The sequence below is a fragment of the Glycine max genome, chromosome 8, assembly GCF_000004515.6.
Source record: "Glycine max cultivar Williams 82 chromosome 8, Glycine_max_v4.0, whole genome shotgun sequence".
Lineage (NCBI taxonomy): Eukaryota > Viridiplantae > Streptophyta > Magnoliopsida > Fabales > Fabaceae > Glycine > Glycine max.
In genome coordinates this window covers 6,776,171-6,801,767 of record NC_038244.2, presented here as the reverse complement: position 1 = coordinate 6,801,767, position 25,597 = coordinate 6,776,171, and the positions used below count along the sequence as shown (strand labels likewise).

The 25,597-nt window shown below is 33.7% G+C and overlaps 5 protein-coding genes across 5 annotated transcripts; 3 read left to right on the top strand and 2 right to left on the bottom strand.

The window, feature by feature from the left end:
* Positions 1-2,344: 2,344 nt before the first annotated feature.
* LOC100778929 (hypothetical protein) lies at positions 2,345-4,555 on the top strand. Its single transcript, NM_001359256.1, has 3 exons — positions 2,345-2,583; positions 2,678-2,815; positions 4,317-4,555. Exons 1-3 carry the CDS (start codon positions 2,496-2,498, stop codon positions 4,331-4,333), a joined length of 243 nt encoding a protein of 80 aa, NP_001346185.1. The 5' UTR covers positions 2,345-2,495; the 3' UTR covers positions 4,334-4,555.
* LOC100785174 (LRR receptor-like serine/threonine-protein kinase GSO1) lies at positions 4,402-9,444 on the bottom strand. The gene is made up of 2 exons (XM_003532625.5): positions 5,324-9,444; positions 4,402-5,222 (listed from the first exon to the last, which is right to left on the bottom strand). The coding sequence occupies exons 1-2, from the start codon at positions 8,778-8,780 to the stop codon at positions 4,852-4,854; spliced, it is 3,828 nt and encodes a 1,275-aa protein (XP_003532673.2). The 5' UTR covers positions 8,781-9,444; the 3' UTR covers positions 4,402-4,851.
* A 4,274-nt stretch (positions 9,445-13,718) lies between these two features.
* Positions 13,719-15,102, top strand: LOC102666388 (CLAVATA3/ESR (CLE)-related protein TDIF). The gene is made up of 2 exons (XM_006586296.4): positions 13,719-14,360; positions 14,765-15,102. The coding sequence occupies exons 1-2, from the start codon at positions 14,023-14,025 to the stop codon at positions 14,787-14,789; spliced, it is 363 nt and encodes a 120-aa protein (XP_006586359.2). The 5' UTR covers positions 13,719-14,022; the 3' UTR covers positions 14,790-15,102.
* An 884-nt stretch (positions 15,103-15,986) lies between these two features.
* Positions 15,987-18,607, bottom strand: LOC100778390 (FKBP-type peptidyl-prolyl cis-trans isomerase 3, chloroplastic-like). Its single transcript, NM_001254116.2, has 5 exons — positions 18,218-18,607; positions 17,747-17,839; positions 17,315-17,375; positions 17,169-17,237; positions 15,987-16,207 (listed from the first exon to the last, which is right to left on the bottom strand). Exons 1-5 carry the CDS (start codon positions 18,578-18,580, stop codon positions 16,143-16,145), a joined length of 651 nt encoding a protein of 216 aa, NP_001241045.1. The 5' UTR covers positions 18,581-18,607; the 3' UTR covers positions 15,987-16,142.
* A 2,768-nt stretch (positions 18,608-21,375) lies between these two features.
* LOC100777859 (uncharacterized) lies at positions 21,376-23,925 on the top strand. The gene is made up of 4 exons (XM_003531067.4): positions 21,376-21,495; positions 21,942-22,212; positions 22,808-22,966; positions 23,677-23,925. Exons 2-3 carry the CDS (start codon positions 22,014-22,016, stop codon positions 22,948-22,950), a joined length of 342 nt encoding a protein of 113 aa, XP_003531115.1. The 5' UTR covers positions 21,376-21,495; positions 21,942-22,013; the 3' UTR covers positions 22,951-22,966; positions 23,677-23,925.
* Positions 23,926-25,597: the final 1,672 nt, after the last annotated feature.

Below are 25,597 nucleotides of genomic sequence, written 5' to 3'. Positions count from 1 at the left end.
TTGAACTCAAAGTAAGTAATTTTATAGTATTGTCACAAAATCTATTATTAAGCTCATGTAATTGGATGTAAAGGGTAATAATGAACAAATTTATATGATAAAAATATTCTAACTTTACTATGATCAATGCGGCAAACTCGACCTCTTATATTAAATTATTGATATATTTCAATGTGTCCATGAAAACTACATTCCAATTTAGGATCAACCTTTGTTTTCAGTTTGCTTCAAATGATGCAATTGAAACACACGTATTTGCGTATCGGTTTATGCTCTAGAGGGTATAGACATGCAAACACTGGTCATACTCTATGCTGAAGCATAAGTCAGCAACAAAATTAGAAATGTGTATTGTGCCGAAAACACTGTTCATATCATAGACGTGGGCTTGCGGCTCTCTAAGTTTGCAACAAAATTAGAAATTGTTGAAATTGGAAAGGGGGGGCGGGTCCATGCTTGCCCCCCGTATATCCGTCACTGATATGGAGACACTACACCTATACTGAGGTTATCCTTTAAGTCACGCCATGCTGCATAGGATAAAAAAATAATGTAATATATTACTATTAGAAAATATGTGCTTATTAACAAATACTAGATCCTTGATACTGCTAATTACTTAAAATATGACCTACTCACAAACATTAATCCAATTACAACCATGTACTTTGAAATCAATGAAAAAAATTCAATTTTGACAAGTATAGTCCTTTTCAAGGAAAATGAAAATATACTAAAATGATAGATCACCACTGAGATTTCCATGCAGACACAAACCTTTAAAACAGTTTTTAATTATTTTCATCACAACTGCTACTTCAACCATATTTTTCCGGCTTCGTCCAGCATCATCAAACTCTTCAATGCCACCAACTACATTTATAAAGGAATAAGGCCCAAACATTGGCCCTGGAAGATATTGCTTTCTGTAGTTCTTTCTCACAACATTTGGAGCATCGAGAATTTGGTTCAAATAGAAGTGTGAATTGTAATCGATTATAATCCAGCGCAGAAATTGATTATAAAGGTGGACAAATTGATTATAATCGATTATAAACCAGCTCAGAAAAACTGATTTTGATTATAATCGATCGATTATAACAATAATCAATTGTTAAAATAATTTTTTTTTTACAACTATCTCAAGCAAACTCTAAATGAGTTGGCGTTTATCACATAAGAATTTTTCCTTGTAAAAGAAAATAAATATACAAGCAAAGTTACTTAGTAATTAAAAAAAATAATCCAATTGTTGATAACAGTTGTCGGTGATAATGTTGTGTAGGTAATTAGGAATTAGACCTTTAAGACAAATGACAATAAGAATTGTCCAAAAACATAGTATTGAGAGCCATGATTAGATAAAGAGAGAGAACTCTCATGATCAAGAAAATTCATTATTCAATGTAGATTGATACAAGAGAAAGGATATGTATTTATAAGATAACAAATGTGTAACATAGAAGCTACTAGATACTAACTAAATTCAGTTTATGTTGAAGTTTACACAATTACAAAAACATTAAAGTATGATTTCCATCCCTTTTAAATATAAAAATATTCAAAATTTATTTGTGTAAACTTTTAGTATATTATTGGTTCTTGTAAAATTGAAATATCTCACTATTTAATCCAAACATATGTTTGGATAAATTTAAATATATAATGATAGTTTTTCATCTCAATTATGCATATAACCAATGTAAAAAAATAATGCAGGTAGGTTGAATTATTTGAACCTTACTCCAAATTCAAAAACAACATATTTTTAATTTTACAATAAACAAAAAAAAAAACATACTAAAAATTGTATAAGAATGAATTTTAAATATTTTTATATTTATAAGAATGAAAAATATATTTTAATTTTGCAAAAACCTAACTGTCTTAGTTTGCGATTATGTATATAATGGGTTGCTTATAAGAAAAAAATATATTTTGGTGTGTCAATTTTGAGTTACTTAAAATTAAAGAATTATTTATACAATGATTTATATTAATAATTATTGTTCATGAGTTATTTAACTTTGTGTTAAATATATGAGAAAGAAAAATAATATTTGTGAGTTAAATAAATTTTATTAAAGAAAAAATTAATTAAGTTATTTAAAATTGATGTAACAGAAATTGAGTTTCTTGTAAAATAATTATTTAAAATTAATGAAACAGTTTCTTGTTAAATATATGAGTCACTTGCATTTTAAAATAATTATAAATGTAGTGTCGACTAAAACCTATACTTTTTGCAAATGAAAGCCGCCGAAATCTGTAATGCTAACGACGTCAACTTCAATTGACGAAAATGATTTAATTGACTCATTTTTTAAAATTTAGAGATCAAATGAAATTTTTTAAAAACTTGACGAAAAAAATTACAACTTTCCTTTAATACCCTGCAAAATACTTCATCGTCCCCCGAAACTATTTTTTCCCTGAAGAAATAGGTTTGGTTTCTGAGAGGAAGTTTGTGGAATCTAGTGAGAGGGTAGAGAAAGATGTTGAGTGCGACGGCGATCGGCGCGTTGTTGGGTTTGGGAACCCAGATGTACTCCAATGCTCTCCGCAAACTCCCCTACATGCGCCGTATCTATCCATCTATTTCTCTTTTTTTTTTTCTTCTTCTCGCGAACGCTAATTCAATTCCGTTTCTGATTCATGATTTTTTTGGCGCGTGTAGATCCGTGGGAGCACGTGGTCGGAATGGGGTTGGGAGCGGTATTTGTGAACCAGCTTCTCAAATGGGAGGCCCAAGTGGAGCAAGACCTCGACAAGATGCTCGAAAAGGCCAAAGCCGCCAACGAAAGACGTTACATAGGTTCCCCTTTTCTTTTCAATCCAAACTATGTAACGAAAGACGCTGCATAGTCTTCTGCTTTATGTTTTAAGTGATTAGGATGATGAATAATTTGGTTTTACTCGATATAGAGTTGTGAGGAATCTGGAACCGTAAGTAATTAGGAGGATAATTTGGCGCTGTCGTTGTTGAATTGGATAAGCAATTTTTGTGAAGTACCTCTTTTGAGGAAGATATTACTGTTTCATTTGGTCCTAAGTTACTAAGGTGTTCGAAAATGTTTGATTCAAGAGGATAATGTGAGCGATGAGTACAAGTGTAGTGGCTTGAACTGCCGTGATATTGTTCCATGTGAAATAGTGGCTTTCTGTGCATAAGAATTTGATTCTTTTTAAAGTGATAGTAGCTTGGATGTTGTGGTAAATGTTAATGAAGATTTTGTTTGTTTCTTGATGGGTGGTTTATTGGAACACTGTACACAGTTTTTTGAAGTTGTGAGGAAGCTGAAACTGAATTGGTCTTTGCAATGGCTATTTTGGAGAAAAAGGATAGAGGGTGCCTCTGCAGGAATGGTTGATGTGGATTGTTAGATATTTGGGTGAGAAAGAGAGAAGTTTTGCATAAGAACATGCCTTTTGTCAATGTTAGAATTCGATTAGTAGTTTTATGCAGTATCTCTTTTCTTCGGTTTGGAGTGTCTTGAGTAAGATGTTACTGTTTCATTTGGTCCTAAGTTACTATGGAATTTGAAAATATTAGATTAGTGGAGGATAATGTTAGCAATGAGTACTGGAATAAATATCACTTAATAATGTGATTTTGAACTGCCATTGATGTAGTTCAATATGAAACAGTGGCTATCTATTTAGAAGAATATGATTCCTTTAAGTTAGTGACTTGGATGTTGTGGTAATGATGATGAAGATTTAGTTTGTTTCTTGATAGATGATTTATTGGAACACTACACTGCACAGTTTTTGAACTTGTGATTGCTCATAAGCTACTACAATTTTAATGCAATTGGATGACTTACAGTTTATTGTAATGCATGGTGAAATTTTGGTGAGCAGCCCCACTAAGTAATGTGACTCATCTGATGCTTCAGAGAGTTGATTGCTCCAGCAAGAAATTCTATTCTTCTCATGCATTTTGTGTTGTTGAATTATTTTATGTGCTTCATGTGTTATTGATTATTTTTATGGGCTATTATGTTGGGTTTTGTGGTCCATTTATTTTTTCTTGTGTTCTTATTGGTCACTGATTCTCTTCTAGCTTTTAAAGTCAAGAATTTTATTTTTACTGTCATTCAATTGTTTGACTTTTTAGAATTTAGTATGGTAATTTCCGAATCATGTTTCTCATCAACAGCCGAATTATGCTTCAAATGTTTTAAGATTTCCAGCTGCTCCTTAATTGAATTGCTTTGGATATGATGTTTTTGGGTTGTCATCTACTTTGGTGATTTTATATTGTCATTTTATTACCTTATTGCTTCTTATTTATTTTTGATATTGCATTGCAGATGGAGATGATGATTAATGCCTGTCTTCAAGGATTGTAGCATTTGGTGAAAATAATCATGAAATATGTTGAACTTGTTGCCTTTGTTTTCTGATTTCATAGTGCTATGTTTGTAAGGCTGTTAATCAGACTATTTTGTGCACATGCTTTTGAAAGCAGTGAAATTGTTGTAAGTGATAATGTTCTGGCCTTGTGGCTTCATTGGTAATAAGATTAAATCCGACGATTTGCTTGACTTTATATCACGATATATTTGACTCCAATACCTCTTATCAAATGTGTGCATGCTTTCAGTTTATTTTGGAGAATAAAACATCCCTTGGGACCAGGCATTTGCAAAATATTGATTACAGCCTATCAGCGATTTTAAAAGGATGCCTTGTGATTGTGGGGTTTTTGCTATCCCATGTAATTTGTTTTTGAAAGGTATCGTAGACATAAATCTTAGACATGAATCTTAAAAATGTGATAGAAAGGTATCATAGACATAAATCTTCCATAATGTTAGGATTTGTTTCAATCCTCTGAAAACAAATTCATTTGTAATGATCCAAATTCATCTTCTCAAAGTTCACCGTCCTGTTGTTGAATACATGGAGGAGACGATCACATGCTTTCCTTGAAGATGGCCTCTCTTGTGGTGTAGTTTTTGTGCACTGTAAGGCTATCTCAAGCACTTGGAATGCAGCAAACTCTTCGCCAGGTAAAAGAGGTTTCAGCTCAGGATCTATCAATTCCTCACGTGCAGAGCCATGTATATCCATGTGCATTTCCACCCATCTCACCATGTCCATCTCAGCTCCAAAAAAATCATTTGTTGGCATTTTACCACTAACAAGTTCCATAAGCACTATTCCCATGCTGTAAACATCACTTTTTTCTGTTGCATGTAGCAAGTATGCATACTCTGAAAATAAAGCCAATATTAAACAAGTTTGTTCAGTGGTTAAAAATTAGGCAGAATAATGTAAGATAAAAATCAATTCAAACTAGCAGTTTGATCACTACCTGGAGCTATGTAGCCATAAGAGCCAGCAAACCAAGAATTAGACTCAGTATTGGAGTCACAATTCTCAGTTAGTGCTTTTGCCAGTCCAAAATCTCCCAAGTGTGCCTCCATTTTGGTATCTAGCAACACGTTGCTGGATTTGATGTCCCTGTGAATGATCCTTGGGACACAATCGTGATGGAGGTACTCCACTCCTTGAGCCAATCCCACAGCAATTTTGAACCTTGTCTCCCAATCAATGCTCCTTTTTACTTTGTTTGCCTTGGCTGGTTTCCCATGAAGCCAATTCCATACACTCCCATTCTCCATGTACTCATATATCAGCAAATTCCAACCTGCTTCTTTGTTTTTATTGGTACAATATCCTATTAGCTTCACAAGATGTCTATGCCTAATCCTCCCTAGTGTCTTGACTTCTCTTATGAAGCTTTTGTTTAACAGAAATTCATCTTTCGATGAAATCTTCTTGACAGCCACCGTCTCGCCAGTGGCCAATTCAGCTTTGTAGATTTTGCCTGAACCTCCTGAACCAATCATGAAGTCATCACTTAGGTTGTTCGTGGCATCCATGATGTCTTCCCATCTGAAATCCCTCTTTCCTGCAGCATTTAGTTGGAACAATGGTCTTCTCTGTGCTTGTGATGAAGAGGAAGAGTAAACATAATTCACTTCACTGCCTTTCCAGCAAAATTCTTGCTTGTTTTTGGAGAAGATTCTCACCGCAAGTATCAAAAGAGCAATTGCAGCTAAAGTTGAAATGGAAGATATAATTGCTACCAATGACTCATTTAGGCCTGCACTCCTAGAAGCATCATCACGGCGGCAACGCTCAAGAGGGCTTCCACAAAGCTGTAGGTTTCCTTCAAATGCCTCGTCTGGCCAGCGGGAGAACTGCTTATCCAATTTTCCTTGAAGGTTGTTGTAAGAGAGATCAAGCTTTCCCAAGCTGCTCATTTCCCCAATATGTGGTGGGACTTCTCCAGTGAGTTGATTGTGGGAAAGATCAAGTGCTTCTAACTTTAACAGAGTCCCAACAGAAGATGGGATTTGGCCTGAGAGATTATTGTAACTGAGGTCTAAAATGATTTGGAGATTTTGAAGTTTTCCAATCTCAGGTGGCATCTCAGCATTGAAGTTATTTCTAGAGAGCCAGAGCTCATAAATCTTGCTCAACTTACCTATCTCCGGAGGGATAGGTCCAGAAAACTTGTTGTGGTCAAGTCTGAGGACATTAAGGTATGCAAGATCACCAATATCAGATGGGAGACTTCCATTCAGAGAGTTATCATTTAGAGAGAGAACTAGCAATTTGGAACATTTGAATAGGCCTAAGGGAAGAGGCCCAGAAAAATTATTGGAGGAGAGCTTAAGCTCTCCCAACTCGGGCAATTTTTCAAGCCATGATGGTATTTGTCCAAAAAGAAGATTGCTGTTTAAATCAATATATGCCAATTTGTTGCACAAAGAAAGCTCAGCTGGTATTGGTCCAGTGAGTGAATTTCCTGAGAGGTCCAACAATGACAGCTCACGGATTTTTGCCAATGTCCTTGGAATTTCACCAGAGAATTTATTGTTACCCAATCTCAGCCTCTGAAGGGAGGGTGAGTTCCCCATTTGGGAAGGAATTTCACCGTCAAACTCGTTTTCGGTAACATCGAAAGAAAGAAATGATTGAGAGCTACACAATGCAGCAATACTACCATTCAATCTGTTCTTTGAAAGATTCACTCTGGTCAAGTTTGCTACATTTATCAATTGGTGAGGGAGGTTACCTTCAAGAGAATTGTTGTAGAGCATGAGCTGTTGCAACGCCTCGAGGAATCCAAACGTTGCGGGGATTGCACCCGAGAGCTGATTGTCAGCCAAATCAAGAATGTTCAGTTTGTGACAATTACCCAAGGTGGCTGGAATCTCACCCACAAGCTCATTCTGTCTAAGGTGAAGAAAGTTCAACTCTTTCAGCCTTCCAATAGTGATGGGAATTTTTCCACTGAAATGGTTCCCAAAGAAATCAACCATTTGCAAACTAGAACAATTACCAATCTCCATAGGTATAGCCTCTGACAATTGATTATCATAAAGATACAAAATTTCCAACTTCCCAAGCATTCCAATCTCTCTTGGAAGAGCACCTTGCAAATTGTTGTGAAACAAAGCAAGTGTCTGCAAACCACTGAGGTTCCCTATGAAGGGAGAGATGGAACCAACCAAGCTGTTATTGTTCAACAAAAGATCAGTTAGCCCCAGCAACCCATAAAGCTCAAGATTTATGGACCCATTGAGTGCATTGTTGGACAAATCAAGTTGCTTTAGTTGCTGGCACTGACTCAACTCAGCTGGAATATCACCATGAAGTCCACTTTCTGACAACATCAAGTGCTCCAAACTTGTTGCATTGGAACATATGGTCTTTGGTATGACACAATTAAGGTTGTTACCAGACAGAACCAAATAAGCTAACTCACCCATGTTGCCTAACTCCTCTGGGATTCCTCCACTGAGCTTGTTCGTTGACAAGTCCAGATTTTGAAGATTACCCAGTTGAGCTAGAGACGGTGGAATAGCACCCTCGAGCTGGTTCCCCATGAAGTTCATGTAAACGAGTTGGCTCACGTCACCGAGTTGGCTCGGAATCTCCCCTGATAAGCTGTTGTTGGCAAAGTTGAGAATTTGCAGATTACTGAGTTGACCCAGTTCACTCGGGATTGAGCCGTTGAGTTTGTTGTTAGCTGCAGTGAAGATGGTGAGGCTTGAGCAGTTCCCCAACTCTGTAGGAATCGGACCCATCAACTCGTTGTCCTGCAGAATCAGATTCTCCAAGAGACTGAGTTTACCTAATCGCCTCGGAATCGACCCAGTGAGTCCACAGGAAGCCAAGCCGAGGTTGACTAAGTTCACCAGGTTCCCAAGAGACGCGGGAATCTTTCCCGTTAGTGTATTGTCACCGAGTCGCATGACTCGGAGACTCGTGAGCGAGCCCAACTCAGTGGGAATGTGACCCGTGAGTTGGTTGGAGAAGAGAAGCAAAGATTGCAATGAAGTGAGGTTAGAGAGGTTAGGTGGAATGGGACCCATGAGGCTGTTGGAGGAGAGATCAAGGTGGAGCAGGTTTTGTAAGAGACCGAGTGAAGGTGATATTGACCCGGTGAGTGACGAGTCAGAAAGGTTGAGACCCACTACTACTTGCACCGAGTCACTATCTAAAGTGTTTGATATAGAGTTTGAGTTTGAGTTCAATTCACATGACACACCTCTCCAACTGCAATAGTCTGTGTTATCCTCTGACCAATCACTCAGAACATTTTGTTGGTCTTGCACAAAAGATTTCTTCACTTCCAACAACAATCTCAAAATGCTCTCACTGTCTGAGTTGACCTGACCAAGGACTAGTAGCATAGAAGAAAAACACAAAAGGAACGCAATTGCAAAAGTTGAAAACTTCGTCATTTGTGGCATTTGGGTTGCTCTATTTTGCAACTTTTAAACACTCACAAACTTGACAAGAGAGTGAGGATTGTTTGGTTTCAAGTTGCGACAAAAAGTTGTTCTTCCTAGTGATGTAGATGAAGACAGTGTAAAAGTAAGGCTTTTATGGTTCTCTTGGTGTGTGTGTGTGTGTACGTACGTGTGAAGATAGAAGTATGGAAGGGATGGATGGTTGCATGGCAAGGCATGCGTTGGAGATGAGTTGGTATGTGCTGCATGAATATGAATATTGCTAGGAAGCATCGAAAAGGGTGAAAAAATGAGAGATGAGAAACTCTAAAATGAGAACACAACACTTTAGTTAAACACCTTCAGTTGCCATTCTGAAAGAAGAGGGAAGAGTTGAAGGAAGAAGAGATAATCTGATATTGAGAAACAAGAAGGTCAACATATAAGGAAATGAAAAGGTCCAATAATAAATACCATGAAGAGATGAGTATGGAATGCAACAGTGGTCAGAGATTGACTCAGAAATACAGAATTGAAAACTACTATAAGTCATGAAGATATGGGGTTAGGGGAAGATCGATGCAGTAGTTGTTAGTTGATAGAAGAATAGTTGTAGCGGGTTTGGTTTTTTAGCCTCGTGGCTGAGCATGAATGAGACCCCAATGAGAAAGTGAGCAGTTCAATAACATAACAATATCCCTTTTAAAAACTTTATGAACTGAGTTTAGGTATTTGGGCTTGATAATCACTATTCCTATTTTTTTTTTCCAAAGTGGTATATAAAATTTCTTATTTGATATTCAATTAATTTTCTTACCAAATCGGTCTACTTTGAAATAAAATGATACCGAATACTAAATCTTAGTTAAACAACCCAAATACTAACACTTATGACAATAACTTTTTCTTCACTATTCCCGAAATGAATTCATATGACATCTTTTACAATATTATATATTCCATTCTAATATCTCTTTGTTAAATAGTATTATAATAGTAACTTTTCTACAAACTTTTTGTATCAATACAATTTCTCAAACCTTATTCTGTCCTTGCTTTACAAAGTCAACTGAGTCCTGATCAACGAATCACTATCACTCCCACGCAAGCCAGATAAACTGTTTTAAGTTTAAACTTTAAACCAACCCTTACTCCGTTTCTGTAATTTCATACAATAAAATAAAAAGTAATCACGAACTCTGTTTAGTTTATGCTAGGTCCAAATAAAAGAAAAATTGAATCGAATCCTGTATTTCTTGTCGTTCTTTTTGGTTTGAGTTACCAAACCTGATGTCCTTTTGCAGCGTTTCATCTTTATTATAGGTTGCACGTAACCCTTTTGCGTACTCCAAAAGCCTTTTATTTTAATGTTTTGTCTACTCAATAATGTTACTGTATCCTAATGGATGATAAAACAAATGTTAATTAATTCAAGTTTCTTTATACTCTTGGTTTATTTATGTCCACGGCTCCATACCAATCCACTAAGCAGAAATTTAAAATTTAATTTGGATTGATAACTCAATCATTTATAATGCTATCTCTTGGAATGTATCTGCCTATTGATGAATTTCGATTTCGAATTTGTTATTCGAGTGAATAACACTTTTGTAGCTTGAGAGGATGCAGTACATGATATATGTGTTTTGGCTTAACTTAATTTTCTTAAATAAGATCTGGGATTTAAGCCAATAAAGTAATAATAAAAATAAAATGCATCCGTCGTTTATTCCGTTCTACCAAAATGAATATGAGAAAAACATACTCTAATTATGATGATATATTAAAATTAAGAAGTCAATTGGGGTTGGCAAGCCTATAGACTATAGTGCAACAAAACATGTAGCCCGTTGGTCTTCAAAACTTATCCAATATAGTTCACGGGCCAATGCAATCCATCGTTAACTTAATAATGACCGTACATCGATTGCTAGTATACCATGTTCTTTATTTTTATTTCTTTTTTTGTTTCATAGCATGCATGGCCTTTTGTTCGTATTTATCCCCTTTAACATTTGGGATTATATAGCACCGCCAAGCTCCTCTGTATGAGTATCTGGCATCTGCTTAATGCATGTGAATCTTTTCTATTTCCTAGTTGGTCCCTCCCTTCTGAAATCATATATGTTATAACTCTTTAATATCTTAACTGTAAAGTAGTTCTCCAAATATATTTAGTCTTTTCAAGTATGGTTCACCATTCTAATTCCATATTATTATAGTATTTCAAAGGAAAATTGAAAAAGGATGAGTGTTGGGAGGCTGGTCAGGCTTGGTTTCATTTAAGAAGCAAGTAGGAATATTTTGGCTGATCAAATCACTCCCCAAAGATCTTCACCCGTGATAGATAACAAATAAGTTTTGATAAAAATATTTGTTTAATAAGTTTTTACTTATTACATAAAGTATAATGTCATAAATTTTAGGATTAAATGTTTTTTTTCTAAATTATTTTGGTTCTTATGCTTTTTTTTATAATTTTTATCTTTATTGTCAAGTAATAGTATTAATTAGTTGATGAGAGATTAAAAATATAGTTTATTAAATAAAATTATATGTGACTTCTTCGTGAGACTCACTGATCATTATTATTAATTGGTTAGCTTGTTGACACTATGGACTAAAACTGTTAATAAAATGCATTGAAATGGGTGACAAGTGATTGTAAATGAGAACTCAACACTTTAGTCAAGCATCTTCAGTTGTCACTCCTCTATACTCTAGTTTTCTTTCTTGCTGTGCAGGGAAACTTTGATGCTTTGAGAGATTCTGTGTCATCTGATTCAGCCATTGGTTATAACTTGGGCAATCTCTTGGATAGTTCTCGATCAATGTTTCTTCCATCTAATACTCATCATAATCAACGACACTAGAAAAAGTAATTCTGAAAAATGCTACAAATAAAAAGACAATGGGACTGTTATTGGAAAAGGTGGATAACGCCGACTCTTGTGCTCTCACGAAAAAGCTTAGAATAAGAGAAATTTGACTATAAATCCACGATTGGCTATTAATTACGATTCAACACAACTAACTGTACGTTGTAGAGATGCTTATCCAAGAGAATAAGACAAATCCTTTGAAGTTAAAAAGAGAACAGAATATAAACAAACAATTAACTTACATAAACACTTTGACCCTTTGGTACCCAATACACAAATAATTAAGGCTTTTCATAATATTTTTGAATAATGCTGGACATCAATCATCTGACCTCATAAAGGTCTCAAATCTCAACCAAAATAAATAAAATTTCTCTTTCGCCCTTCCTATTTCTTTGAGGACATTTCCTTTGTGATCATAAACACTAACCAGTTGCGTATGAAATTTAGCTTCATTATAGCTGGTTACATAGTTCTCCGTGTAAGTATTCTAGCTACTTACAAAAATAATCAATTCAACTTAAAGGTCTACATTATTACACAAAATGGTAGATATCATTTTTATATCCAGTAGTTTGCCTAAAAGTAGAGTTGTAAATTTGGGTCGGTTTAGCCCGTTTGAGTTAGCTCATGAGAAACCACTATGTTTTACTCCAGGTCAGGCTGAGTTATATAATTGTGGGCTAATATTTTTTTAACCAAAGGAAAATTTTCTGCAAGCTGTGGCCAAACGGGGTTAAACATGAGGCCATTTCCGTTAACACCCTTAACAATTTGAATCCAGAAAAGTGAATGAGTGGATTCAAAAGGAATACACTTCAGCTACTAGTCTCCTTTTTTTGGTGACTTCAGCTACTAGTCTCCTAAGGTTACATTTCCCCGATTGCTCTGTGTAAGTTAGATAACAATATTTTCAACTCTCTCATATCAATGTCATTAATTTTGATTCTCTATTGTAGTACTACACATTATCTTGGCAATAGTAATACAGGGATGCGATGCCTCTATTCTTTTCAACCATGATGTAATCATGGAAGTGAGAGGACAATACAAGCAAGCAAGAGACACGGAGAGTTTGAATTAGTGATTGACCATATAAAGGCAAAGATGAAGAACAATTGCCCCAAGACAGTATCTTGTGCAAGCATTGTAACATGTGTTCGAGGGATACCACTTGGATGGTCCATATTGGTTGAGTTTCTCCAATCCTTAATCTAAATGAAGCATTTATTACATACAGCCACATACATTATTGGCTCCAATTTCCTTCAGAATTTAAATTGAAGTTGTTACTAACTTTTTGATAGGAAAATTGTTACTAATTATAACTTACTATTTATGTAACATGATCATATGTGGATCCTGATGCTACAACCCAATATGTGGATCCTGATCCATAGATCAGTTCATGGCAAAGCTAGGCAACATTGAAGTTCTCATGGACCAGAATGAAGGGGATATTAGGAGCAAATACAGTTTTGTCAATGCTTATTGATATTTATTTCTTTGTTTCTGCTTCCAACAATTTCTAATCTGTGCTTGGTTCTCTATCCTATTTCCTTTTTACATGATTATAGCAGTACTTGAAGTTGTTCAAGATGTTTTACACTTTTACTCTTTTACGGGAGTAAGAATAAATGTTTGGTACCTGAATTCGATATCGCAATTAGAACTTAAAAAGTTGAGAAATAGTTTAAATTAAAAGGCGAAATTAAAGTTACAGAAGGAAAAATAAAAATTATTGTTAAGTCAAAAAGAAATTAATGGCTCAGCGCAGAATCGCGAGTCGTACCGTCCTATATTTTGTGGGACATCTCGCGATTTTTTAACGTCTTGTTTTTGTTATTTGTTAATTGATGATTTTGGATTAATTAAGAAAATTTCTTATTTCAAGTAATTTAATTACGTGGGTCATTATCTAACTTTAATAACATATTGAATAAGGTAACTCTAATAACAACTGTGTTTAATTAGATGCCACTTGGCACTTCATGTGTCGTGCCACCTGTGTGTGTAGTTTGTTTACTTTAGATTTGGATGTCATCATGCCAATGCCATTGTTGCAATCACATTGGCACTCATCACAAAGAAATTGAATATGACCATGCAGAAATTTTCATCAATCCCCGCTTTCCCTTTTCATATATATTCAGAAGACTTTCTCTTTCTCTCTTTTATATGTACCTAAACTTCCTTTTTCATTATATAATATTAACCCCCACTATCTTCGCCAAAACAATTATCTACCTTCTCTTTGTCACCTTGTCTCCTTGAGCTGCAAAAAAAATTTCACCATATTTTCATATTCACATACTTTGTTGATGATCACCATGCTAGCTATGCTTCTTGTCGGATGATTTTCATAAGGCCTTTTGTTTTGCATGGCTGGTGATACAGCATCTTCCTTCTCCACTTGCATGGCCATTTTCTTCTCTTTGCTCCTACTTTCTCACTTCACTATGGCCATGCTAGAACACAATAACTTTTCTCCTTCAACATCTAACAAAGAGGGTGCCAAGAAGAGGAACACCAAAGTAGTTGCTTCAGCAAGAGAAGAAAGTGAACAAAATTCCAAGAAGGATATGGCACTAGGAGACACTGGCAAAGGCAGCATTCATGTTCCAAAGAGAGAGCACTCTCAACACTCTCAATCTCAAAACAGGATCTTCAATGCTAGTGCACATGAAGTCCCAAGTGGTCCAAACCCCATTTCAAACAGGTAAATTAAGTAGTAGAAGAAAGAAGATCCACAAAAAAAAAGGAAAAAAAAAGTATTATTACCAACCTTGAGGTGTATGGCTTTCATTTTTTTTTACTTTTTCTTTTTTTTTTCTCTACCTTTTTTTGGGTTTTGTTTTTATCTATTTGCAAAGGATTAATTTGGATTAATTCTAAGGCTTCAAAGCAGTTTGATATCAGTGAAGTCTTTGTTCACATTGTTGTTCTGAAATCGGAAGCTTGATCATGTGTAGTAATGATTTAAACATTATAGGATATGCGTATATGAGATTATATTATATAATTGTTGTCATCATTATGTTAATGTTATTGGATAAAAAAACGACGAGGGAATGATGGTTTAAATTTGTAATGGTTTTGGGTGCTTTTGTTTATGACGAGGAGGTTAATTGCTCACTGCACGCTATAGTGAAAGGAGAAATGAAGGAAAAGAGCAAGAAACCTCCCTCAACCACAACATTGTTTTGCGTGAAAAAGTTTACATGGATTTGGCATCCAAAGCAGCGTATGAAGGGTCAATATCTTTCTTCCTCAATATCCCAAAATATCCTCACCACTTTCTCTGGAACTCCCTTGGTACCCTTTGTCCCATTCCTTTTAAAATTGAAGCAAAACATGGCAAGCTGTCTCTCAACTCTTACATCTCCATCCAGTGTCTCTTTCTTCTTGTTGGATAGTGGTAGTATATATAGTACATACATACCTATCTTGTTCATCAATCATTAGAATCTGACAAACTTAATTGGAAAAAAATACTGGTTAATTTTAGTTGTTTTTCCTTGTCTAAATGGTTGTGTATTGTATTTCTGGTAGCTATGTTGGTACACTTGAATCATGATTTCAAAGGTTGGGATAAAGCTACCAAGATTCCAAAGTGATAAGCATCATAAACTGTCCTTTCAAATTTTGTGGGATGAAATACGTCCACATTTCAAACAATTTGTCAGTTCAGTTTACTGAATTCAATGTTAAATGTAATGGAAGCTATGCATGGAGGGGCATTTTCGACCGCATTCCATCTCATAAAAACATTAAACTCAAAACTTAGACGCTATTTAGTTTGAGAAAACGTTTTCTATTTTCATTTTGTTCAATATTATTTGAAAGTTTGTATAGGAAATAGTAAAACAAACTTTTGTTGCTTTCTTTTTTTAATTTTTTTTTTGTTTTTACTTTTTATTATATAAACTTCAGAAAATAGGAAACAAATTTAAGTTTCAAATGTAAGAACACAGCTAGTAAGAGGAGGTACGTTAGATCTCTTTAGGCAATGAGACATGATTTGGCCTTCACTTTTGATTGCAGGGGGTCTTGTCACTTTAATAAGTTATTAGGAATCAATTTAACTGCTTTGTAACACTAGGACTCTGGAGTGTTTGTCATACAAAAAAAAGAGAGATAAAAAGAACTGGTTGCTTGCTTTGCCAAAAGCAAACAAAGTGCTTTGACAGCTTTCCTTTACCGACTGTTTTCTTTCTTTGGTCATTTCCATTTTCTTCAGTATTATTTCCTCTCTTTGTTTGAACTTAGGAGTGGTTTTTCAGTGCTGAACCGTAGCTCATAACTGTTCAACTTTCGGCTACAATTTCTATACTGAAATCAAAGCTGGATAATCAACAACATAGCATGTTTATTACTTAGTCATGCATTTATCAAGTAATTTTTACTTTGATATTAAATTATAAAATTTCTACTATATGAAATGTAAGCTCCAAACTCCAAACAAAAAAGAAGGCAATTTGCCAGCTCACGGCTTTGTAAATCATGCTTTGCTAACGAACTCCACGTCAAACAATAATACCGAATCAGGAGGAATGATACATGAACCTGCATCAAACTAGGCATAAGTTTTTGCTTGACTAAGGAAAATGGTAAAAGAAAAATTCATGCAGAAAAAGAATATGTGAAAAGTGTTCTGTGTGTATAAGGCAATGCATAATTCTTATGATTACCGTTCTTCTTATCAACCGCTACACCTCTACGGGTACAGTACTAATTTAAATTCATCCGTAAAACAGAACATTGCTAGCCTACAGCAGCTTGACATGCTTTCCTAGGTTCCAGTTTCTCTACAGAATTTGCTGTACAAATGTTTTCCCTATTGTTTTATAAACATCTTTCTACAGAAATATATTCACCAAACAAAAACAAAAAAACTTTCTACAGAGATATGTCTTGGCATGGTTTTTGCACAAATGATTTTTCTTTAAGAACTTAATTTAATGGTTCCAATTTCTCTATTATTGAGAAATAGCTCCTGTAAATTGTATACTTAAAAAGTCCATGCAAGTTTAACAGAGATATGTTTGCCGCTACTAGCTTGTAATATTAAGTAATGCCACTATTAGAAGAAAAACTTCCTAACAAGTTATCCTTTTCATGACATTAATAAGTGTGCATTTTTCTTATTTATTCTCCTGCACTGCTAAGTGAACAGGAAAAAAACCCCCCCCAGAGAAATAGAGCTTCTATTGAGCCCATTCGCTTCTCTTATTCTGCATTATTATGTCACTTGCTGAGTGCCACAACACAATCATCACACTAAGCTCTTGTATATTCAAGATTAAGCAGATCATAAACTAAAGGAACCAGTATTTTTCCCTAGAATAACACTATACATTAATACCTATTAAAGATAAAGCACAAACATAATCTTTTATCGACAGAGTTTCACAAAGTGCAAAACAACCAAGAGCAAACAAATTTTCATCTTTATTTTCCACACAAATATAATGTCAAAGAAAAAGTATTGTTTAGCAGCACAGAGAAAAAGGAAAAGAGTACTTGCCTCCCCTACAACCAGCCCCTCTTGAGCCATATCCAAGTTCTGGAGGAATCTTCAGTGTACGTTTCCCTCCTATGTTAGGAAAAAGTAAACAATTTTACCTAGGCATGTCATAAACAATGAATTTACACTGATAAAAAAAAAGGTACCTGCAAGCATGGGGGGAACTCCATCACCTCCTATAATGCCTTCATCCCAACCTTTAATGACCTATTTGATTCATGGATAACTTTTAATCCAGAACATGACTGTCCATAAAGGGTACTCTATGATATGACTACTTATGATTGGGGGCGCTCATTAAATAAACATGGAAATTTACTCCATGGTTTTCATTAACCATTCTTAAGAAGCAATTCCATTTCTGTTTAAAATTGTCTTCTAATCATAAACTACCATGAATATTAAATTTGTTGACTTTGATATTAAAATTCAAGCCAACCATAATATCTAATTGGTTGACATTGTAAAAGCTTTTACACTGACACCATTAAGCTCAATAAAATTTGTAATCAACATTGTATATTGCTGCTTACATCAACATTGTATGAAAAAAAAACACAGCACATTAACTGTCATACCTCTCCAACACCGACGCGAAAGGTTAGTGGCTTGCCACGATTGTAGCTGCTATCGAAAACTTTCCCATTCTCCAATCTCCCCACATAATGCGCCTGGAAGCAAGTATATTGGTCAAACATAACATAGTACTTTACCCAAAGTGGATAAAGTGTCGGTAAATGACCAAAATGCCCAAGCTCAAAACAGGTTGAGCGTGAACTCCTTCGGTACCACAACAATTTTGTGCCATGCCATCATGAATATATTAAGTTGGATGTATCATACACACATGACACACATATATATTAGGCACACAAAGGGTGTCCTATCCCAACAAGATTTTCTCAATACACGTCAGGATTCAAATTCTTGATCACATGCTTAAGAAACGTGAGCCTAATGTCACTCGGACCAACCAATTGTCGGTACCAGGAATGCTTTATATGTATTTATATTATGAATTAATATGTGTATGGTGTATACTAAAATACCTTAATAAGCTGTCCCTTCACTGCTTGAGGACCAGCTCCCACAAGTTTGTCACAGAAGGCAAGGCCTGAAGGTGCCACTTGAAATTCACACGGATTTTCAGCTGCTGGTGCTGCTTGCAATGAAGAATAAGCAAGGACAGCATCAAATGCTAGAAGGCCTATGAGAGTTCTTCTCTTCACCTGCAGGCTCTCATCAGGTGTAATTCGTGGTGCTACTTGTGGTTGGACTTGGACAGCACATTTCACTTGGCGGTGGCAACTAAGAGGTGCTGAGAAGTTGTTCCATTTTTGGGCTTGCAGGGTTGGAAGGCGTTGAAGGGAAGGAAGACATGTTCCAGCAGAGTAAGGTGCCACTAAACCCATCTCCACCAGCTGAACGAATGAATGGTTGTGGTTCAAATTGTTTCAAGTGGTTGCTTTAAATATTAATCAACAAAAAAAAATTTGTTAAATTATTTACTTCTTTTCTGAACTATTAGCTATGTCATAACTTTTAAGTAGGTTCTTGAACTAAAAAATATTATTAGGTCTTTGATAATGTTTTTTATTGAAATCTTTAGGTTTTTAAAATTACTATAATTTTTATTTTCTTACTATTTTAAGTTGTGATCAACTAATTTAATAAGCCAATTAAAAAAAATAGACTAGGGATCTCTACTTAAAAATTTTCATATGATTTAAAAAAACTAACCAGGTACTTTATGGACCCATTCACATCGATGAAAATAACAATTCTATCCAAATTATTGACTCCATGGCTATCTGAAAAAAGATCTAAATAAAAATTATATATATATATATATATATATATATATATATATATATATAAATAGAGATGGTTGAAGACTAAAGATTCATCCACAAATTTTAGTGAAAATGAGTAAGAGTATGGATACTAAAGTATTAACCGCACCCCTATAAATAATAAAATTACAAAATAATTCCTAAAATTATCATCACACAATTTAGTCTTAAAAGAGTAACTTATGGTCAAATTGATTTTGAAATGAATAAAATGATTTTTAAATTTGTAAATTGTCCATCAATTTAGACCTTGAAATTTTTAATGGTCGGTAAAAATTGGTCCTTGCAATTAAAAAGTTAATTGCATTTTTTTCTCTTATCTTTTAAAATTTCACGAATAAATCCATATTTTTTTTGGAAAAAATGGTTTTAGTTTTTATACTTTCTAAAATTCTCAATTTAAGTTCTTGTACTTTATCATTGAATATTTTGGTTTCTAAATTTTTAAAAATAAGTGTTTCTAATCTCTCAAGTCAAATATTATTAACACCATTTAGGCGACTCTAAAAAACTAAAAACACTTGTTGATTGGTATATTGTCATTTTATTAGCTAACGAAAAAATGAAATGGCTGCATCATAGCCAACACAGGCAGATTGAAAAATAGGAGGAAATTCAAAGATCCTATAGCCTATCTCCAAAGTCGTAAACCATGCTTAACAAGAGCATTTGCAGCTGAGTTAACTTCTCTAAAATTAAGTATAACATAACGATAAGGCTTCTTATTATATCTATGAATTTCAGTGGATCCAAGAATGATACATTGAAATAATCATACAGGACTTTTGCCGAAAGTTGATAATTTCGGTAAATGACCAAAATGCCCACGCTCAACACAGGTTTAGTGTGAGCTCCTTCACTACCACATAACATTTTTTTTTGCCATGCCAGCATTATTAGTTGGATGTATCACACATATATTTCAGGTATGTTTTATGTATTTAATTATATCATGAATGAATACATTAGCTAAGAGGGTCTCAAGCTCGGTTAGTTAAGTAGTGTGATGATGGTGTGAGGGGAGTTATGTAAACTCGCTCCATGGTACCTCAGCGGGTAAAAATGGTTACCTTATTAAGGGTTCTAATAAGTTTATCGCACAAGGCAAGGCCTGAAAGAGATACTTTAGATTCAGATGGAGTTTGGGTTGCTAAAACTAGTGCTTTCAATAAAGCATGAACAATGGCAGCATCAAAGGAAAAAACTCTATGACATCTCTTCTCTTCAACGGCCTCTCATCAGGTATCACTGCTATACTTTGTGGTGCTGAATAGTTGTTACATTTTTGGGGTGGTAGCAGGAAGGCGTGTCCCAACTGAATAAGGTGTCACTAAACCATCTACACCAAATGAAACAATGATTGTGGTTCATAATTCATATTTTTTCATGTGGTTGCTTTAATTAGTAATCACTAACCCATATATCAGGGATCCATGCACCATATTATTGTAATTAGCATCCCAGAAGATACGTACTGGCCAATTTTATTTACATATCTGATTCCTTGCATTGCGGGTTAAACATACAATCTAAAAAGGAGTTTTAAGATTTTAAACATTTTAATTAATAAAAAAAGCCACATTAAAATGATAATTGATTCTCTATTACATTTTTTAAGATTTAAGATAATTAAGTAATAATAATTTCATATCTTATATAAATGATAATCATTTTAATTGCCTTAATTGTAAATATTGTACGTAATAATATATTTATTATTTTATTATTCTATAATAATTATAATATTTATGTCTTTATAATGATAATCATGATAATTAAAGTTAATTATGATTAACATAACTGGGTCGGTATGTGGGAGGGGTAGATGTTTTAATTTGTGTGAGCGTGTGTTTTTTAATAAGGCAATTAAGAATATTTTAAATTAAAGAAACTAATTTTTATATTAATTTGGTATTATTTAATTTTTGAGACCAAAATTGCATAATAAAAAATACTAGGCACTAAAATTGGTTAAAAAATTGGAAAATAAAAAATTATACAATTGCCAAACTATAGGTACCAAAAATATTTTAGCTGGCATTTTATTAATAAGAAAGGAATCTCAGTACAAGCTATATATATATAAAAAAAAAAAACTCAGTACAATCATATTTCTTTCTTCTTATTTTTAAAGATTGTTTTTAATTTGATTTTCGAAAATTATTTTCTAAATTAATAGATTTTCTTTTTTCGTTCACGAAAACGATATATATGGCTTTAAAAACATGAAGGGCTGTCCCAAATAGCCCATTCCAATCTACTAGCCCATCCCAATTTTATAATCTAAGATAGGCCCACCCATAATTCATTCGGTGTAAAAGACTATTCTATCCTCGTACAATTTCCCTTCTCATCTCATATAACCTAAGAAAGCTACACAACAAAACACCGCCTCTTCCATAAAGCAGAGTTCTCGGCGCAGTTTGCCTTCGTTTGAGCTCTGTTCTGTTCTGTGCCTCCACAAACCAAACCAGGTATTCGAACAACCTTATTCTTATGTTCTTGCTCTTTATGTTATGCTTCATGTTCAATTTTTGTCTGTGTCGTTTTTTTGAAAAATAAATTGTTGGGTTTGTTTAAGTATTATGGTTTTGGGAGTTTCTCCTCTGTTGGTTCCAGTTCACTTCCAGTAATAAATATCCCGTTTACCTGTGTACTTAGTTTGATCAATTATATGAGACCTTTCTTGAAGTTAAAATGCAGAGTGTTGTTTGGTTAAAAGAACTTTGATAATCAAAATTCAAAATGTTGGATTGATTCTCGCTGTTTCTTTGATAATGTTGGACTGTCCCAATAGGTACGGTGTTGTTGTAAAATTAAAAATTAAAATAAATTCTATTAAATGAATTTGAGTATTTGTTCCTAACATTAGAACTAAGTAAATAAAAAAGTTGAACTTAATTACTAATTACTAACGCAGGCACAAGTAATACTGTGTAATCCAACAAACTGAAGTATAGCTAGGTGAAAGGAAGTAGTCAAGTACAAGAGAATGGCGAAGTCATTGAGATCGAAGAGGGAGAAGAGGCTGAGGGCTATTCGGAGGGAGATTGTTGAACCTTTCTATGACAAGAAAGAAGCTGCTAAGCTTGCTGCCCAAGAGGCTGCCCTTGCCGCCCCTAAGCTGGAGGTTCCTTCGAAACCAAATACTGCTATGGAAGCATCCGCTTCCACTGACAACACCAACATGGGTACCATATCACTTCTTTTTACTCTATAGTTTATGACTTTATTCCTTCCCTTTGCATTGTTTATGTGAAATGTGTGGATTAATATGAATTTTCTGAGTAATTCTGATTATATGTTGATTTTTGTGAAAGAATGTTGGATTGATTCTCTAAGTTAAAATGTTAGATTAATCAATTATATGAAGCCTTTCTCAAAGTTAAAATGCAGAATTTTGTTCAGTTAAAAGAACTTTGATAATCAAAATTCAAAATGTTGGATTGATTCTTGCTGAAAGAATGTTACTATGCTCCACATCAGTAAGCCGAGAATTAAATCTGTGGACTCTGTTCTTCTAAAAGCCAAAGAGCTAAGCTAATTGGGGAATGCCCATTCATGCTGATTGGGACTGTGTTTAAGAATGGTGTTACTTGCTTTATCCTGCTTATCATTTGTGATCTTTCTTAGGATCTACTATATGTTTGTGAAATCTATGTTGCATAAAAAAAATATTTTGTTAAAGACAAATCCAAAATCATGCTTTTTTAAAATTTTTTTATCGGTATCTGATTGCCTTGCAAGAACAATCTAATATGCCCTATTTGCTTTAAAATTTGCCAGATGTGGAGGTGGCTGATGGAAGCCAAAGCATGGCTTCCTTAAAGCCTGTTGGTGGAATAGGGAAGAAATCCAAAAAGAAGTTGAAAATAGCTAAAAACAAACGCCGTGGTAATGGAAAGCACAGGAGAACCCGTAAGATATGACTCCAAGTAAAGAATGGTAAGGATACCTCATTTATGTCCAACATGAATTTTTACATTATATCCTTCCATTGCACAATTAGTTTTTTATTTGAAAATATAACCATCAGATTTGTATTTTGAGGAACTCTAGTTATTCAAATATCAAGTTTTTAAAATTTAACATTATATTTAAGAAGATTAGATTGATATGTGATCTCTGATTTATTTGAGGATTTTTAAATAGGTTTCTATACTTTAAAAGTCTTGAATAGGGATCTATTTTGAAAATTTTCAAAATAGTTCAGGGAATATGTTCCTAGTTTTTTATTCTATAGTTCCTTTAACTATTTGGGAATTTTTAAATTGATCTCTGCACTTTACCTAAGGACCCAATTATAAACTTTTAAAGTATAAGGACCTATTTTAATTTTTAAAAATAGTTCAAGGATAAGATCAATTACACCAAGTGACAAATTTGGTTAATTGATACCTTTAATAACTTTTGAAAAGAGTTAAATTTTATTGATAGTGCATTAGATGTCAAGGATAAGATATGTGGTATACATTAATGGCATTAGAGGTCATACTTTATTATTCTGATATTGCATTAGACTATCAATCATGAATATTTCTTACATTGCACAGCATATCTGTTTACGAATCATGCAGGTTTTTAAGCATGAGTTCCTTGCGAGTATTTCGCTTGATGCATTGATATCTTGTTTGTGGTATTTGCTGTTGTTGTAGGTTCTGGTATCTTGAATCATGAAGACAGTTCAAATTTTGATTAAAAAAAATATATGAAGACCTTAGGTTGTTGATTACAAGTTGAGGACCTTTTAGTTTTATTAACTAGGCTTAACTATTGAGGTACAACACAATTTGGAGAAGTGGTTGATGTTGATGATTCGTTCTGAACATGAAGGATTGGATCACCAAACATGTATTTTGAATGTGGAATTTTGATATGGCTATTTTATATCTCTAGTTTTCTCAGTTTGCTCCTTTATGAAAGAGACCTTGAAGAACATGCCAGCCGTTTTAATTATTTTGCGGAAGTTACTTTTTAAGGTAGTCTATCATCAGTTGAAATGATTAGTCACTGAGTTCAATATATAATTTTGCTTTCACTTTATTTTTTGTTTTAATGATTTGTATAAACCGTGAAAAGTGGAAAACAAAAATTGAAGGTGAAAATGAAATAAAGTTAAGGCTAAGGCTGTGTTTGATGTAGTATAAAAGGTAATAATTACTGATGTACGATAAGAAATAGTTTTTCACATTATGCGTCAACTTTGAGAACTCACTTTGTTGGGCTGATGACTGCATACGGTCTTTTGGAGTGTGTTCAGTGGAGTGGAGAAATAATTTAAGAGAGAAATTTGTATTTTTTGTGATTCACATCTTTTCCACTTTAATTTTTATTTTATTTTTATCTTCTAAAGATTTGTTTGATAGGGTGAAAAAAATAAAATAAAAATGAATTGAGATAAAAAAGTTTAAATTAAAGTAATTGTCAAAAGTAAGTTTCGCGTCATTTTCCACTCAAAGGAATAGAACCTTAGCCGGATCATTAATGTCATACTTAACCTGCTTCATTTCTCTATTCTCCAACATACGGCCCAACAAAGTGAGAAAATTAGTGAGTAATGAGTTCAGTTATTGTATCTTTTTCAGTTTTCATCTTTCATAAAGTTAAAATTATGTTTTATGTACTCATTCTTCTTACACTCATAAATTGTGAAATTTGATTCGGTTCGGTTGGTTGGACTGGTCTAATTGGGATCCGGTGGCTTAACTAGATTGGTTCTATTATTGGATCGGTCACGCGATTGACTCCGGATGATCTGACTAAACCCGATCGGTTAGCTATCAGAACCCGATTGGACCAGTCTGATCCGATCGATTCTAAAAAAAAATGATTTTGATGTCTCATTATTATCAATTGTTATTTTAGATTTTAGAGTATGGATGAACTTTTCTTACTCAAATAATGTTAATTATATATTTATATATAATACATAATATATAATTTTTAATTTTTAATATATATCGGATCAAACCAGATCAATTACTGACCTATCAATTGGACCACCGACCCATTATCTCGATGGGGTTAAAGATTGAGCCGAATTTCACAACTATCGTTATACTTATTAATGAATTATGTGTTTAGTGGAAGGTTAAGTAATTATTTTAGGTGATATTATTTGTTACATGTTTGTGTTAATGTCTAGATCCCTAAAATAGTTATTTTAAATTTTTGGAGATTAAAATTAAAGATAAATCCTTTAGGACCAAAATAAAAATTTGTTCATTTTGCTTTATAGAGTCTAAAATGAAAAAATTTAGATATTTAAAGGGATAAAAAATATTTTTTTTATATAAAAATCAAAATCAAAACAAACTAAAAATACATTTAAGTTAATTATATAATAGAGAGGGAAAGTATAAGTACATAGAAACTCTTAGGTAAACATAAATTTAACACATTATTCGTAGCCAATAAGAATTTTACAACTAATAAAATAAAATAAATAAATCAGAGTGTCAAGTAAAATTAAATTTGATAATATTTTTTTTATATTTTATAATCTTCTTAATTTTTTGTTAAATTGCATTGAAATTGAAATATATAAAGGATTATAATTCGAATTTAGAAAATATA